Source organism: Rhopalosiphum padi, chromosome 4 (assembly GCF_020882245.1).
Source record: "Rhopalosiphum padi isolate XX-2018 chromosome 4, ASM2088224v1, whole genome shotgun sequence".
Taxonomy (NCBI): domain Eukaryota; kingdom Metazoa; phylum Arthropoda; class Insecta; order Hemiptera; family Aphididae; genus Rhopalosiphum; species Rhopalosiphum padi.
Genome location: NC_083600.1, coordinates 21,047,009 through 21,066,176, shown reverse-complemented (window position 1 = coordinate 21,066,176; position 19,168 = coordinate 21,047,009). Strand labels below are relative to the sequence as shown.

General features: G+C 27.5%; 2 protein-coding genes and 1 long non-coding RNA gene across 3 annotated transcripts; 1 reads left to right on the top strand and 2 right to left on the bottom strand.

Annotated features, from left to right (window-relative positions):
- Positions 1–310: 310 nt before the first annotated feature.
- LOC132928891 (ras-related protein Rab-40C) lies at positions 311–5,896 on the bottom strand. The gene is made up of 4 exons (XM_060993836.1): positions 5,431–5,896; positions 3,795–3,988; positions 1,248–1,470; positions 311–1,156 (listed from the first exon to the last, which is right to left on the bottom strand). The coding sequence occupies exons 1-4, from the start codon at positions 5,579–5,581 to the stop codon at positions 840–842; spliced, it is 885 nt and encodes a 294-aa protein (XP_060849819.1). The 5' UTR covers positions 5,582–5,896; the 3' UTR covers positions 311–839.
- Positions 5,897–6,323: 427 nt separating this feature from the next.
- On the top strand, positions 6,324–14,901 carry LOC132928892 (ADP/ATP translocase 4-like). The gene is made up of 6 exons (XM_060993838.1): positions 6,324–7,018; positions 8,201–8,323; positions 9,630–9,779; positions 13,827–14,094; positions 14,170–14,330; positions 14,407–14,901. The coding sequence occupies exons 4-6, from the start codon at positions 13,833–13,835 to the stop codon at positions 14,680–14,682; spliced, it is 699 nt and encodes a 232-aa protein (XP_060849821.1). The 5' UTR covers positions 6,324–7,018; positions 8,201–8,323; positions 9,630–9,779; positions 13,827–13,832; the 3' UTR covers positions 14,683–14,901.
- A 245-nt stretch (positions 14,902–15,146) lies between these two features.
- Positions 15,147–16,249, bottom strand: LOC132928893 (uncharacterized). The gene is made up of 2 exons (XR_009662067.1): positions 15,759–16,249; positions 15,147–15,667 (listed from the first exon to the last, which is right to left on the bottom strand). It is a non-coding gene; the product is annotated as an uncharacterized LOC132928893 (long non-coding RNA).
- Positions 16,250–19,168: the final 2,919 nt, after the last annotated feature.

Sequence of the window (19,168 nt, the reverse complement as noted above, 5' to 3'; positions counted from 1 at the left end):
AAAAAAATACATTTACATCCCTAATTTATGTAAATTAAATATTAATAGAAAGACATAAGGGCATAATATTAACATTCGTGTTTCTATATTTTATACTTATAATGAGATGCATTTTTTTATTTTAATATTAATCTAATTAGAGTGTATTTTCTGTTTTTGACACTTTATTTCAATTATATAACAGTATATTTCTAGTTTTAAGCATAACTTTTATTATTTAAAAGTGGCACTCAGATGTTATACCATTTTAATTAGAACTATTTTAAAGAATACCATAGGTAAATATGAAAATAATGTTAACAGTTATGAATTATATATTATAGGAATGATGACTCAACGTTTATTTATCAATGTTAAAAGTATTAAAATAATTGTTGTCATAATTTTTCATAAACAATAATAAAAATAATCATATAAAATAATAGTAATAATAAAAAATCATCAAAAACAGTTACAAAAGAAAAAAAATAGTTAGAATTCACAAATGCAAAAATAAAATGACTAAAGATGCGAGTTACATACTTATGTTATTTACACATGTTCACCGATAAATACAGTCATCTGATGATTAAATACCTCTAATAAACAAGAGGTTATAAACAACCACACAGTTTTACATTTATTGCTTTCAAGTAATAAACAATTAAATAACTCACTGATTTACACAATTTATCTTAATAGATATGTTAACTTACTTTTCGAATCAAAAAATGAATTTTTTTAACACAGATCAAATAAAAAAATTACATACTATGCATTGTTTAACATAAAATATACACTTACTAAACATTTAAAATAAACTTAAATCAGTGGGCATATTACTAATGTTATGATTTAAGTCATGAAATTGTACAAGAGTTTCTTGTAATGTATGATGTTGAAATGCTCAATGGTGTATTTTTTAAATGATGATGATGCGATAGAGAATGTGCAGGGTGACCATGTTGTCTTGATACACCCGTATTGTTAGAAGGCAATTTAATTTTTTTGGATGCTGAAGCATTACGTGGTAATGACATAGATAAAGTTGAGAAACTAGTCAATGCATATGACTTTAAGTGTGACTTAATTGTTACAGGTAGAGGCAACTGGTTTATACCATACTGAGTAGTCCTTGCTACAATAGCACGACAACACAACTCTTGGAGGCTTAACACTAAATAAAAAATAAAAATAAATATTGATTTTAAAATTCAAAACAACATAATTTTGATATATAATATTTTCAATATTAAAATAAAATAAACCTTTATTTGATCGCAAGAGTCTTTCCATTCCATTTCTATGTAATGCTCTCCTTGCTAATTCACTAAAGCTTTCTCTAATGTTGAAGTCACAGAGTGGACTAACTTCGAACAAAGTCATATGGTGTTTTGAGGCATAGGATTCTGCTTCTTTGACACTAACTTGTCTTTTAAATGCCAAATGCAAGCGATTGCCAACCAAGACTTTTGGAACTCCAGGTGCATGCTATGTAAATTAAAAATTATCAAAATGATAAATTTCATTAAATGTATAATAACAATATTTAGGTGTTAGGTCTATAATATTGTCTCTGATTTAAATTTATACTAATATTTTTCATTTTATTTTGAATATTAAAATATCTTTACCCAGTTTAACCTGTAAATTATTGTTAAGCTATTATGGTTCTGATATTAATAGTATCGATTTATTTTTTTAATTTATTAATTCCAATATCACACCATACCTCCACATATCACTTTAATTTTTAAATATATATTTTACTACAGTATATATCAATGAATATAGTAGAGGAAGATTTCTCAATTTATGTTAATTTCCAAGTAACTAGCTTCAAGTTTGATTATGTATGTTAGTAAATTAATTAAATTTATATTATTTATATTTCTGCAAATTTAAAGGTTATTGCATATTTTTGCATATTTTGGCAAAAATTCAAAATTTATTGCATATTGAAGCAAAAATTTAAAAAAATGTATAAAATAATATTTTGTGAAGTAGAAAAAATAAAACTAAATTTCATAGTCACTAAATAATAATTTATATATATATTTAGTTATAAGATAAATAATCGATTACGACGTAAACTTCAAATATACCCCAATAACTTCGGTTGACGTCAAACGTTCGTTCTGTCTTTAAAAATATGTTGATCGATAAACGACACAGCTTCACAGAAGAAAAACTTGAAGTGCATATGATTATTCATTTTAAAAATAAATTAAGTACAGAATATTCCCTAAATTTTTTTTTATTAAGTATTTAAGTAATTAATTATTATAAGTAGGGCTAGGGACTTCTAGGAGTTTGCATGTTTTTCAATAATCATTAAAAACATAGCTAAGTAATATAGAAATTTATTTCATGGTAATACGAGTTCATATTTAAAATTTATAGTTGCATATTTTGCATATTTGACCATTTTTTAATTATAAGTGCATATTTGAGCATTTTTAATATGAAAATGGTAGTTTTATAATTAAATAAATATTTTATACAAACAATTTTAAATTTAGATCGATTTCCTAGACCAGAAATATTAATTTTATGGTTTTATATATATATATATATATAAAATTAGTATTGTTGTTTTTCTCGCCGAACGCTCCCATTGTTATTTATGGACTATGGCCTTAATGGTATACTTCACAAGTGATTCCGATAGGCGATAGCCGATAATATTACCAAAATATTATTCTATGAAATTATGACATATATTTATAATCCCGTAGACAGGACGTTCTGTGATATTTTTATTTTATTAAAAATATTTAATCTATTTATTTTAATTTTAATTTTTTTATTTTATTTTATGACAATTATTTATTATGACAAGTTTTTTTACTATAAATTAAAATTTTATTAATTATGTATTCATATTAAAATAAAAAGGTTTTTATTAAATACTGTTATTTATTTTTTTTAGTGCATATTTTAATAGCATATTTGGTAATTTTTAAAGGCATAAATGCATACATATTTTAAGGTTTTTTAGGGAATGAAGTCCCTAGCCCTAATTATAAGTTTTATTGTAAATTTTAAATAAATAAAAAATCCTTGTATTTTATACATATTTTCATGATTTTTACTGCATATTTTCATGATTTTTATTGCATATTATATGACATATTTTGATACTTTTAAGTGCATAAAAATCCGCGCTCTACTTATCAGTTATCATATTTGTTTTAATGTTATGCACTTTTTAAAATGTAGTTAATTAATACTGTGATTGTACTTTATTTAGATAAGTGAACAATTTAATAAATACAACTGTTATTAGATTATTGCTCACAGAAATGTTATGTAGGTTTTTTAAACAAGATAAATATATTTTTTTTATCATATATTTAATTGTATTTTAAGATTTAAACATACAATTAAATTGTTTTATAGTTAATGATCTGTAATACTAAATATAATGATTATAATTCGAAGAAAATCTATTAATTATATAACATTAATAACAGGTACCTACTACCTACCAAGGAACTTGAAACAAAATTAAGAATATAAAATAATAAATATTTTGTAATGAATTTGGGTAAAACATTTTTTTTTGTTTATAAGAATAGACAATACAACTATAACTCTGACCATTGATTAAATACAGTGTATTTAATCAATACACTGACTAACAATTACATTTAAATAGTATTTTACAACAATATTATCATTTGACATAATATATATCAGGTGCATGTATATATATTAATTATTGAATTATGATTTCTTATTATCTACTTAAATTCCTAATTTATGATTATGAAATTTCAAATAGGAGGTAACTTTTGCATTACAATACATACCTCTTCAACTTCTTTTAGCCATCTGTCTAATCCATCAAATGACCATTTATTAGTTATGTCATAAACTAACAAAACACCTTGTGCTCCTCTTGAATAAGATCTGATTATTGTGCATAAACGACCTTGACCTGAAGCATCCCACAGTTGTAATTTTACTCGTTTACCATCCAAGAGTATAATAGTAGTTTTGTATGCTGTAAATAAAACAATTGAACTTAATAATTAATGATGCTTACTTCCTTAAAATCTAGATTACGAAAATACAATTAACATATTAAATACTTAAAGTTCCTATAAAATTACAAAATCTTAATATATTAATATAAATTTATAATAGATATTTTTCATTAGTTGTTACTACACATTTTTGGTAATATAATTAATGATTATCAAATTGCATTTTTTTGTAAAAGTGATATGAGAATTGGATACTACTAATATATTATCTAAAAAAAATTAATTTTCATGAATTAAGTTTATAGTTTTTTAAATTTATACATGATACATGTTGAAACATAAAAGATTTTATCACAACAATAATGACAAATAAAATAAAAGTTTGGATTGGTTTTATATTATTTTAGAAATTGCGGAAAAAATTACCACGGAATAAAACCCAAACTAAAAAACACACCCCTTAAAAAAAGCCCAAAAAATTAAATATAAATATAAATAAATGTATTAATATATTTACATTTATTTGTTGATACATATTTTAAATAATATACATAGTAGTAAAATATATAGGTACACACTTAATTAAATTATACATAGAAATTTGTAGTTGATTTATCATTAACAGAATATGTATTAGTGATTTGGGTAGTTAAGGTAATGGTAGTAGCTGAATTGATCTTATAGTTTAACAATAAGTTATATTTAAAATAGGTATGTCAAAATCATGTTATATTAACTATTGATTGTTATCGTTTTGACATCATTTAATTGTTGTCTCAAAGCAATAAATGAGTTAAATTAATCCAAGTAAATGATTATTAATTAACCCTTAATAACTGTTGTTGATTTTGCTTAAATGTGTTTAACTTTCTGATAATAGTATTTCAACACCAAGCTTATTCTAGCTGGATTTCTACACTCAAATATGTTAAAAGATTTAGTTTATATTGATGATATCTTTATATCAGTATAAAGTAAGTAAACTGTACTTTTTTTAAACCAGTCAAAATGTTAGTTGGGTAATAAAATTGAAATTTATAATTTATATATATTTATTTATATTGTATAATCAACAATCAACCACATTTTATAAAATATTACAATGCTCACACTTTTATTTTCTTGGGTTTTTTTTCCGCCTCCCTATTTTAGATACCTAGTTATCGTTTAGGTACCCAGTCTTTTAAATGTAATTAGGTAATGTTTACAAATAAAATTCATTATAATCTGATTAAGTGTAACAAAATAATTATAGGTAGGTAGTACTTTTTTAAGCAAAAATATAGAATAAAATTATTGGGATTTAGTTTGTCTGTAGTTGGTCATTCCAACAAAATATAATATAAGCACCTGATATTGTACTAGAAAATATGAAATTGATATTAAGTTATGAGATTCAAAGATTATAATATTAAGCAAACAATTGGTTAGACCGTTAGAAATGAGTGCACATCATTACCACTTCCACTGCAATATGGTGACTCGGATGATCCATCCTCCAGATCGTTGAGCATCTCTTGTTTACCCACATCACTGTCACCGACCAAGAGGAATTTCAGCAGGTAATCGTACTCTTTCTGCTGCGGACAACCGTCGGTGTCAAGCGACATGCCAATTTCGGTGAGTTGCGTACCCGTCAAGTCGTCATCGGCAGCGGCGTATCGTACGTTTCGCTCGAACGGGTTTCCGAATCCTATATGCAGGACGGCAGACGTACGACAAAAAAAATTGATCAAACACACACGTCGTGTCGATTTACGATGATCTAGCGATGAAGTGAGTACAGTTTGAATATCACACAAGATTTTAGATTACACAGGAATCGCACCAAATAAGTTGTCACTTGTCAAAAACTCAAACCTTTTGTTATCCGCACTTCGTATATTATCGCAACACAGCAGTGAGCTACCACCATGATAACACTAATCGATCCGTTTTGTGACCAGCTGGTTGAGTATTCGCAGTGCCGCAAAGACGTTGTAAAAACTCGCGCGATGCATATAAAAAATAGAAAACTCCGTAGGCCATAATGTACCGTTCTCACGCTACACAAAAATATATTAAAATGGCTACGTTGTCGACATACCGATATTGGCGATTTTGCAATAATTCTTTGAATTTATTTTGATTTGTACACATTTTTATTTCTCAAATATTGAACGGAGTATTATGAAATAAAAACGGTTTAAACCGGTGACACATTTTACATAATCAGCCGTCCTGGTGAAGGCACCGAGTCTTTGGAATGACGATAATTTATAATTTTTTGCTGTTGATAAATGATAAGACTACACTGGTACACTACAACTATAGGTATTAGGTGGTGGAGAACATTTAGAAGTTATACTTTTTATAGGCAGCATAGTTCATTTCTGTAGCCACTCTGCCTGTTGTTTTTGTTGTTGTTGTAGTAAACATTAATGAATCTTATAATATTATGAAAGAGACGTGTCGTAAGAATTAGCTTTACTAGTGTACGAATTTTTTTGCCGTGTCATTATTAAAGATAATAATAATATATTATAATTTATAATATTTTAGTATGACCGGCAGTGACCATTGGTGTACGTATATTTAGTTCGAATCGTGGTGGGAGAGATGGTTTTATAAATAACGACGACCTTGTGTACCGAATGTGTGTCGCACGAGTCTTCGTTGAGCAACGAATTTTATAATAATTTATATTTTAATTATATATGTAAAACGCGGCTCTTCTATTTTCACCACTCGTGCTAGTCCGACCGACCACCCTCGTGTGTTACCTATAATATACTAATATCGCACAAATCGCGTTCCTAAAAGCAATTTATACCTAACCTGTGGAATCATTTTTGAAACATTGTAACTATATAATTTAATATATCATCTCAACCGGCGCCACCTCCTACTACAACTGATCCGTGTCGAATACCAATTCAGGAATGTACCCGTCGAGGGACATTTACTAAGTAATGGCCTGTAGCCAACTTCTGGACTACAACAGAGACATCCAAGTCCGTGCATTATTTGTGATCACTGGTTTACGTAAAGGCTAAATTACGGATTTAGTGAGTACCTATCCATAATCTGATAACTGATTATACAAGTTGTTTGTAAGGTGCCTACAATTTTTAATTTTTGTTTGTTAGGTAATAATTATTAGGTACAAAAGGTTTGTGAATAATATAATGGTTATAAAATCTCTATGTTTCCATTAGAGTTAACAATCACATTTTTTAAAGAAATAACCCTTTGCTATAGGCATAGAAGCACAAATTTGGTTTTCCTTGATCCCTAATTGTTTTAATGCCTTGAGTAATCATTTATTTTAGCATAGGTTGGTAATTATGTAAAGGGTTTTTGTATGTCAATTCTGTTTATTTTAAAAATGTTCTTCATAAATTATTAATAATAAAAATAACTACCTGTGTATTATAAGAAATATTAAATTACATGTTTGGAGGTCATTCGTTAACATTTTTCAACTTTAATTTCATAGTGTTTACACTTATTGTTTAATGACTAAAATTTTTATTACTCAATCATGAACCTCATGTTTATTTATAGTAAATTTGTAATCATTGCAAAGTTACATTTTTTATGTGACCGTGACAAGAAACTAAATACCTGTAGGTATATTTTAGTGTATAATTTGAAATTAATCCTTAAATTATTAAATTAATTAAAAGTTAGTCTGCACTAATTATTTCAAGAAACATATTAGATATATGATCATTACATATTTTAACTTTCCAGAATCAGATTTGAAACAGAATTATTTAATGTATTTTGGTCGATAATTACTTCATGATAAATAATTAATATAGATAGGTAGTTCTATCTTTTATTCTTATTTATTTTATTATTTTATAATTTTTAAATTATAATAAATATTCAACAACACTTTACTTTTACAATTGTCAAATTTTAAGGAGTTCAATAAATATTTTTTTAAGGATTGATATTGTAAAAATATATATAAAAAAAAAAGTTTGCAAAAATAGTATGTCAGTAATAAATAAAACAAAGTAATAACTAATAAGTTTATCTGGTTGTATTGTACATACATGCAGTGTATTTATCACTTCAAGTTATACTTTAACTTAAAACAAATAAAATATTTTTAATTAAATTAATATTTACTATTAATGAAAAATACATTACCTCATATTAAAGTATATAGGTATAACTAATTATATATTATATACATATACTTTAAAATTAATTAATATTTTTCTTATATTATATAGAAGAAAGATAAAGAACGCTCTAGTCTCCATGAATTCGGTTTGGACGCAGTGTCCAGTGCTGTTGCCACAGCGATAGCACGATCAGTTGTTGCTCCATTTGATAGAGTTAAAATTATTTCTCAGGTAAGTTATGCTTTAATAAATTTTTTTAATTAACAAAATTAATTAAATTTTGAACGAATAGTTAAAGTTTTAATTAGAGGAGTGGAGGGCACTATGGGTATCCCAAAAAATGTTGGTCTACTACTCCACTCGTTTAAAATTAAATTTTTGAAATATTCTCAAAAATATTATGCAATGGAATTTGAAATAAAAAATGTAATTATCATTCAAAAATAATGACAAGTAATGATTTCAAATTATATGAAAAATATTTTCAATGACATAACCAGAGGCGGCTCATGAGGTTCATGAAAGGGGATGCACAAAAAATGTATAAGATATCTATGTGAGATGGTAAAAAAAATTAATTTTGCTATAGGTACATACCAAAATAATGTACCTACTTTTCTTATCTAATTATATACACTGGTGGCAGTTGATGTACAATGATGCGTTTTCGCTTCGACGAATAATGCAATATCGCGACACGATAAAATAGGTTCGGTGCACACATTAAATGTGCTCCAAATTGCCATTTGATACTAACCGACGTGTGGAGCCATGTAGCTAATTTTTGCACGATCACCCAGCGCACAAACAATTTGTGCTCCTCGAAATTATTTAATCGTTTATAGACACATATCTTAACATAAAAGCTGCAAAAACTTTTTTTTTATTAATATATATATTTTTTTATATTACAGACCATTTGCATAATAATTAATTATATGTTACTATAGAAATCTAATAATTTTTTTGGGTGGTTCACGTGCTCCTATGCACCATGCCACAAGCCGCCACTGGACATAACCAAAAAGTTTTCAAAATAACTAGTATCCTATATTAAAAAAAAATCACTTAGTTTATAGATAAAATATATATTATAAGATATACCTATAGTTAACTATTTCATATTATATTATTTATCAATGGTGACTGCTAGAAATCTTATTAGTCTCACCATAAAATGATAAATATGTAAAAACTAAAAGTTGATAAAAAAAAGTTATCAACTGTCATAATTCAGAAAACAATATATATTCATCTATACTCTGTTCCAAAAGAGAATAAATCAGTTCTGCTCACTTTTTTCCCTTTCTACTGGTCACCTATGCCATTATGTGGGAGATGCGTACAGCCAGACGAAAACCAGTCACTAGTTGGTGTATTCCCTTTTGGAACGGAATATAATTTCATGTTTTTCATTTCAAATGTTAAATTAGAATTTATTTTCTTGTTTGATTTACATATTGTTATCTAAAATAATTTTTAATTATAAATTGTAATTCTTTTTCAATATTATATAGATTTTTTTTAATTAATCTAGGTTCATTATACATCTATTGTAAACGGTCAAAACAATTTACATTATCATCCAGGAATCTTAACAACATTAAATCAAATTTATCGCGAACAAGGCTTACGGGCATTATGGTTTGGAAATTTTACCAACATTTTGAGATTTGTTCCTTCTCAGGTATCTATAAATATTATGAATTAATATTTTTGATTTTGTTTTATATTTATAGACTAATAATTACAATGATTTAAGGCAGATGTATTATGTTATAACTAGGGCCCGGATTTTTATGCAACATTTTTTGTTAAATATGCACATATATATGCACTCAAAAATTCAAAAATATGCAAATAATATGCAAAAAAATTTATTGTTTAAAAATACAAAATTTAAAAAAAAATTAAAAAATATAGTATTAAGTGAAAAAAAATACAATTTAAATATAATTTTTTAAAATTTGTATAAAGCATAAAAAGTTGTATTAATTATTGAAAGAATACCAACATGATGAAACAAAATGTGCTTTTAAATTATCAAATTGAAAACTTCTACGATTGTCGCGTAGCATTACCTTGTATTTCGAAAAACTTCTTTCCACATCTGCTGACACAATTGGTGCGTATTTGAAACAAGAAATATCTTCTGGTGACAACTCTGCAAGGTCTTCATTGTCGTTTCTTATTTCTCCACTTATAATTTCAGAAATTTTTTTTATTTGTGATAATCCGGGATTTTTTGATAATACTTCCGATAACTTAACTTTAGCAAATTCAATACCTCGTCCTCCTTCACTCAATTTATTTTCTACATTTTGAACCAATTCTAGACTTTTTCCAAGATTGACACCCGATTTTTCTAGACACGTAATAGTGTCTGTTATGCATTGGAAATTTGATAGAATTATCGAAAGTTCATTTTTGATCGAGTTATCATTAAATAATTGTTGTGCATTTTGAATAGACTTTGCATCATTTGGGTTAAATGTTTCGATAGCTTCTTTGACTTTGTCAAAGTTTTTACCATAATAAAACGCTGCATCAAGCCACGTTCCTCATCGGGTAATAATAGGTTGTGGGGGTAAACTTAAGTTTGGACATTTTTCTTTAAAAGTACCTACACGACTAGGTGCTTTTAAAAAAACTTTTTTGTGTTAGATATCAACAAATCAACATTTGAGAATTCATCCCTAATAGCTTCTGATAATCTATGAAGCCCATGGGCCATACAAGTAATATGGATTAGTTTAGGATAAAATACCTTAAGCGCATGTCCAGATTTTACCATATAAGGAGCGGCGTCTGTGACATACAATAACACTTTGTCATGCAATACTTTTTCAGGCCATAATATACTCATTGAATCATTGAATAATTTCGAAATTGTTTGAAAATTTGTCTTTTCTAAATGTGCAACAGTTAAAACAATTGGTTTTGTTGAATTTTCAGAAGACAGAGAACCAATTATTACACTTGCGACATATCGTCCTTGGACATCAATAGTTTCGTCTATTGATACCCAAATAGAGCTATTCCCTATTTCCTTCCTAATCTTACGTAATACGTCTTCGTAACATAATGGAACATAGTTTTTTCGTACAGTCGATTCATCGGGTAATTTTAGTTTAATATACTTTTCAAAAAAATTGTTAAATTCTGCGTTTTTTAATTTCCATAAAGGGATATCATTTGCTACCATAAACGTTGTTAAATCATTGTTAAACTCATTTAAATGTTGGTTATTTGTTCTAGCTTGAGTAAACGATTTTTGAATAAATTGTTGACTGACCTGTTCTTTATTAGACTTCAACTTATAGTTTCCGATGTGTTTTGAAGTTTCTAAATGTTGTGTAAGTGTGTAACCTGTGATTTTCTATTACACGACACGTTGATACCACAACAAATACAAAATAATACACCTCCGTCTGTTTTAAAGATGCCTGGATATTCGGTTACATAATAATGTGCTTTATTTGCCTTTGGCATTTTTTTAAATGTTGATAATTGATATTAAAAAAAAAAACCGTGGACACACTACACCGACGAACAACAGCCAGTAACTAATATTACTATAATATTATGTTAGCTTAATCGTATGTCCCAGAAATCAGATTATGATATATATATATATATTATATATATATTTATCTATAAGATAACGTCTATAATGCGTCTATACGTCTGTCACGGAATTCCCTTTTATAAAATATTTTGTTTTATTCGGTCGAATTATATTTGTCAGGAACGTCGGCGATCGGGCAAAATCGGCATGTATATCAAACTTTGAGTAAAATTTAAAATATTTTATCAAGTATTTATTAAATATGCACATTTTATGTAATTACCCCGAAATATGCAATTATTATGTATTTTGATGCAAATATGCAAAAATATGCAAAATAAAAAATTAACAGTAGAATCTACGTTTTACGAAACGTCAAGATATTTAATCAGAATTATTATACGTCAAATGTAGAAGAATATGCATTTGCATAAAAATCCGGGCCCTAGTTATAACCATTGGCGCAAATCCCAGGGGTGCTAAGGGTGCTAAGCACCCCCAATTAATTTTCATTGTATCCCGTTATACATATTATAATTAATAATTTATTGGTGTATAAATCTACCAGTGTAAAGACAATATTTATTGGAGTGATAAGGAATTGTCAGAAATTTTCCCATATTAACTTAGTAACTAATATGATTATGGAAGCACAGAATAATTTTGTGGTAGAAGTATGTTGGTTTATGTAAGATTAAAATGATAAAGAAAATTATTACAGTAGATTATTGTCAAAATATATTTAAAATACATAATAATATATTGTACATTACATAAACGATAAACATGTTAATTTATCTTTAAGTAACAGTTGTTTTTTTTTTGTTATGACTTATAAATGACTGATATTAAAATTAAAATTTGTATTTATTAAATTTATTATTTATTTTTTTGAATTAACTTATTATTTTAAATTTTAACTCATAGAACACTTATTGAGAGTATTAGAGAGTGTAAGGTTGGCCCTCAAGCCACTCACCAGTCTGTGATGAGTAATTTTTGTTGGAGCTTAAGTGCCCCCAGAATTTAATGAGAATTTGCGCCAATGGCTTATGACCTAATTGTTTTTATCAAATTGTATAAGTGTGTTTATTGCTCTGGCGATTTAAAGATTGTAGATTTAAGATTGTTATTGAAACTATTGCCATCGTCAATATATTTGGAATTACTCTTGAAATTACATAAATAATTAAGTATTTAGAAACAATATGATCACTTTAACTATTGAGTTTAAATTATGATACATATAGTCATTGAAAAATAAGTCCTAATTATTGACATGTACCTATTGGCTGTTTTCAATCAGTATTACTTAAACAACTTTTTAGAGTAAAAATTGTACATCATAAGTAAAAAATAAAAATTTATTCTCAAAATTCAATGAATATTATTAAGTATCCCCCCCCCCTGCTGATATTAAATGTATTTCAATTTATCTTTATAATATATAGTATATAATTAATATACTACTAAGCATCCAAACATAGAATTTGAGAGTATAGTAAGAACATATGGAAGTACATGTAGCTCAATTTTCTTTGACCTTATTTTAATTCATTGTTGATATCATCATAAATTATTTAATTTAAATTGTATTACAGTTTATGCATTTTGGAATACAAACAATCTATAGCTATAATTTAAGTGTACCTATAGTAAGTGGTTTTTTAACTAATTTAAATAAACTTCAATAAAAGTTGCTCGTTTTAGTTAATTTGGTGTAACATGTATAGGATTCAATTTTATTAATCTTCAAAAAGTGAAATTCTATTTTTAAATGCTATATGCAGTACCGAAACTAGGATTCTAGAGGCTCTAGACACAATCAATTTATGGGACCCTAAGTAGTTAAGCTCTAAAGCTTGTATACCTAACCTATATTTATATATATATTACATCTAATGGACATAACCACCCCTTACATAGAACTTTGTTGTTGTCATAATAATTAATAATACTTTTTTTTTTTAAAAAGAATACATTACAATCTGTTAGCAGATAATACAATAAATAAAAATTATAAACAGTTTATAAAAAATTTATTTTGTGCAAAAGGACAAAAGGAGTGTCCAGTATTTAAAAATAAAATATTCATGCTTTTATATACATTTAATAAAGAAGTTTTGATAAATGTATTATATTTTGTATGTATTTTTATGTCAACAGGCGGTTATGTTTGGACTTAACACATTTTATCTAAAATTACTTTTGAGCAATATAAAACATAAAGATAGTGGCTGGAGTCATACTGCTTTGAGCTTAATATCTGGTGGATTGTCTGGTGCAACCACCTTATGTATGTTCTATCCACTTCTTTTCTGTCAAACTCATTTAGCTGCCCATGTCGGACCCTTGGTTGACCGGGAATATACTGGATTACTGGATTGTATACAAAAAACTGTTCATACAAATGGTGTCCGAGCTTTGTATACAGGTAATCCTTATTAGTTGTTTGTTTTAAATTTTCTTTGCCATGTACACATATTACAATAACAACTTTTATGTTTAGGATTTGCTATTGCAGCTAATGGGATGGTCATAAACAAGGCTATTTACTTTGGAGCTTATTATAGTTTTAATAAAACCATTCTAGATCATAGTAATAGTCTAGTTTCTAATGAAGAAAAGGATGCAAAGTTACCATTTTGGATACGTTTTGCAACCGCACAGGTCAGATATTTACTATAAACTTAATTTTAAATGTGTAGTATTATATTAGTAAAAAATTTATACTTGATTTATGTAGGTTTCCACTTACTTGTCACAATTATTCAGCTATCCTCTTGACACGATTGGTAGAGTATTGATAGTTCAAACTGCACAAGAAGAAAAATTATATCTAAATGCCAGAGACTGTTTTACTAAACTGTGGAAATCTCAGGGTTTATCAGGCTTATATCGAGGAATGTTACCTAATATGATTCGATCAAGTGGTTCGGCCCTAATTCTTGTGCTGCACGATGAATTCAAATGGACACTGAGTAAAATGGGTTTATTTGGAGGAGACATTCAAGACGATTAAATGATAATAACCTTCCTACTATCTACTACTTTTTTCATGCATATATAATATATTTTTAAAAAAAAACTTAAAAATTGTATAATGTTAAATTGTTAGTTGACGCCATGCGATTCTAGTCAAGTATTCTTAACCTTGTTAGTATCTGCGACCAATTATTTGTGAATATCATGTACCATTTAAATACTTGTTATGAATATTAAATTAATAATTGATTTTCTACACGTTTCAATTGTTAAAACTTTTACCTACAGTTATTTTTCCTTTAAAAGTTTAAACTGATTGGTACAATATTTTTACGGCATCACCATGAATTTATACAAAAGGTAGTTGGCAAGAGGTTTATGTGTTGCTTTATCATGACAAAATTACAAAATGGTGTCAAAGCTAAAACGTGGTGGTGAATGGTGATTAACTACCTAATAGGTATTGAGAAAATACTATTAAATAGGTATTTATATTAAGTATTTTTTTTTTTTTTTTTTGTATGTAAATAATTTATTTGTACATTTTTATATTTTTTACTTAAGAAGTATAATATGCTTAAAAGATTTCTGTTTAGAATCATTTTTCATCATATTATATAGGTAATGATTTATCCATTACAGCAGTGCTGGCCAAACTTTTTTTACCTCGGGCCATAACAAAAAACTTTTTACCGCGAGCCTTTTTTTACGTAAATGAAAATTTTTTTTTTTTACATAAATGTAAAATATTATAGTTCTTTCGCGGGCCGGAGTTGGCCTGTGGGCCATAGTTTGGCCATCACTGCATTACAGTAACCAACGTGATGACATCGTATAATACTCAACATCTACTATACAGCAAAGCAAGCTACCTGGCTTATTAAAATATCTTAAAAACATGTATACCTGAATAGTTGAATGTACCTATTTAACTTAAATACGAATTAATTTAAATACTCTAAATAAGCAATGAATTATATCTTGGCTTCAAATGATACCTTAATAGTTTTTTAAAATTGTATCTAAAAAAAAAATAATAATAAACATAGCATTAATGTGATGATTCTTTGTACATTTTGTTGTAAATTTATTATTTTTCATGTACCTACTTACCCTTTGTCATATTACAGTCGGGTCTCGATAATCCGAAGGAGATTGGGGAAAGGGGTCGTTCGGATTAGCGATTTGTTCGGATTACCTATGGCTTAAAAAAAAAACATCAAATTTATTGTAATTTAAATTATGAAATTTTATTTTTATCTGTAAAAACTCGTTATTTCAAAAGACAATGAATATATAAAAATATTAATATAATTATGAGTATAATTATGAACCTTACTATTTAAGATATTGATTTTTTTTTTTTTTTTGTACACTGGTTTCTATTATGGATTGGTATGCCTTGTCCCGAAAACGTCTAAACAACATTAGTTCTTCGCAGCTTTCATCGTTCATACACGTGCGATTACAAACATAATCGAAAAATGTTATTACCGGAAAATATTATTTATAAATACATACATACGTACATATTACATATAGCGATAAGATAATTCTCAAGCCCGTTCGGATTACCGCGTCTTTCGGATTAGCCTGTGTTCGGATTATCGAGACCCGACTGTATTGATTTTCTATTGTATTCAAATAAATCTCTTGTTTTTGACTATGTACACAATATCGGATACGTGTAATACCATACCTATACTCCGCTCACCGATAAAAGATGGTTACTACGTACATATGATTTGTGTAGTGGTGTTGATAAAAGGTGATTTGTGTGACTATAGTGGATAAAATATGTTTTGGTTAAGTTCAAGACATATTCTCCCAGTGAACAAAATTGCAACAAGCTAAAATGTATTAATTAATTATTGTTGACAGAATGGAACTCCGCATGTACCTTTTTTGCCTATATTATACGCCGGGCAACATTTTGGAAAGACATAATAATTTATATATTATCTATTAATAATATTTTATAAGTATTTACTATTTACAATGATTTTAAACATAATCTAAAAAGAGGGATTAAATATATAATAAAATAATAAACTTCATTATAAATTGAAAGCTATAAAGATTTAAGACCCACTTTTTTCTTATAAGAATTAAGGAATCTAGAATAAGGGTACAAATTCCGCTTCTAAAAACATAGTGAAATTTAGTGTTTACAAAATGTATTTTTTTACTTGACAATATACCTACTCTACTTTTTTTTACATTTTCGCTTCAATGCAATACATTTTGAATATTGTAATAACCATATACAATATACAGAATAAATAAATACAGTAAATACTTTTTTACTTTTACCTCCCCCCCCAAAGTACCAACTAGATCCAATTTCCTTTTCAAAGAGAGGCTGAAGTCAAAAACACTATTTCTACTCCAAAACGTGATGACAGACACAAAAATTAAAAAAAACACACATCATTGTAAAATCAATACATTCATCACTTCGTTCAGAATCTAAGAAACATACATCATTGTAAAATCAATACACTCCTCACTTCATTCAGAATCTAAAATGAAAAAAAAACTATGTTTTAGCTCATTAAAATTAAAAATAAGAATATTATTAAGCTGTTTGTAATATTAAGAGTAATAGTCGCATAGACAGATTTTTCAATTATACCACAACGATTTGCGATTAAGAGTACCTATCCGTTGCTGGTGTCGGTAGTGCGAGTCTTGTAATGTCGTACATCATATATCTCGCCACGATTTTTGTTTCGTACGTAACGTATTCATCTCGTGATGAGATCGTAGAGATCGGCACGTTGATTTCCAGTTCACAAGCCATCTCAGACACCTCACGCTTTTTCCGACGGTTTGGTGTTGGGTGGACCAAAAACCAAATCCTAGGCCAGCCGTCGTCGGCCACGGTGACTGCGCTGACAACGTGTTCTGCATAGGAGCGGAAGTTTACTCCGGCGCGGTACTCGGCATCGGAACGGATGTTTTAATGCGTTAATATAATATTAGTTACGATTAATGACAATAAAATATAACGATGCAAACAAATTTTCACCATAACAGTGAGAGAGATGGTATTTTGCGTCAAAATATAAAAATATAACATGTATTTTGTGCCACATCTAAAAATTAATTTCAGTATATTACGCCATGACATAAAACGAAATAGAATATGTAATCTTCCATCTGCGCCACACTTAAAACTTCAATTGTTGGAATTTAAGTATTCTTATACGTATGCATTTATTTATAACTATAATATAGCTGAATTTTATATATTGGAATTATACTTATTTAATACTTTTTTTTAATTGCTTTTAATTATTTTCTAGAAATGTTAAACTATTAAAATGAACTTGATTAATAAATGATTAAAAATACAATAATAGGTATGTTATTTTGTAAAAAAAATTGTTCAGTTATTTTTAAAAGTGGCGCAAATTACAATTTGAATAAGGCGAATAATAACGCAAATTACAATTTTTGAAGGTACAAAATGGTGCAGATTATATTATGTCCTTTTATTTAGTTTTAGTATGTGGTGCAAACTACAACCTTAAAAAGTGGCGCAAATTACATAAATATTTTTTTCTTCATGTTGTTTTTGGCGCAAATTACATACGCCAGTAAGATAAATTACAGGTATCTTAAAAAATATAAAACTGTAAAAAGGCCCATAGCAATTTGCTATTTGTCTCATTGGTTAGGGGCTCTTTTAAATTCCAGTCGACCAAAAAAATGAACCCTCTTATAGTCTTGTAGTCTGTCACGCCGGTAAGGCGGTAACGTTAGCCACCGCGTCGCCTTCGCCCTTCGTTGTACACCGATATGTCGCAAGTGTGTCTAGCGGATCTGCAACGTCTCTACGACACGCAACTGTATCGAGATAAATTTTCTCCCAGTACTGATCCGTGTAGCAAAAAAAGTAGGTAAATGCACACAAATGATGGGCATCATAGATCCCATCTATTATCGTTAATTATTTGATTATATTGTGTTGCGTTAATACATATTTATAAAGTGAATTCGACGACGAAAAAAATGTATACTTGTTGGTTAATATATATATTATTACACAATTCAAAATTTATGGCATATTGAAGCGAAGATGTCAAAAATGTAGAGTATAATATGTTGTCAAATAGCAAAATCAAAAATTAATTTTGTAGACACTATAGACACTAAATAATAGTAAAAGTATATGATAAATATTATTTATAGGTACCTAATACATATATAATATATAAATTAATTTTATTTATCAACATCCTACAACTGAAGTTGTAAGTTTTGAATTTCGAAACTTAACATTCACGATTAGGTGTTTTTCCGAATCAATATAAACGAATTAAAAAGGTCAAAAGTCAATTTTTTTATTATAATGGCCACGGCCAGCTGTTGATGGTTTTTTCAAATAAAAAACGAATTTTACGTCTTTTTAAGAGTGTGGGGTGTTTGTTATAGATTACTATAAATATGCTAGAATGTTCAAAAGACCGTCACTTAATCTTATAAAACAATAAATATTTTTATCTTCTAAAAATTTA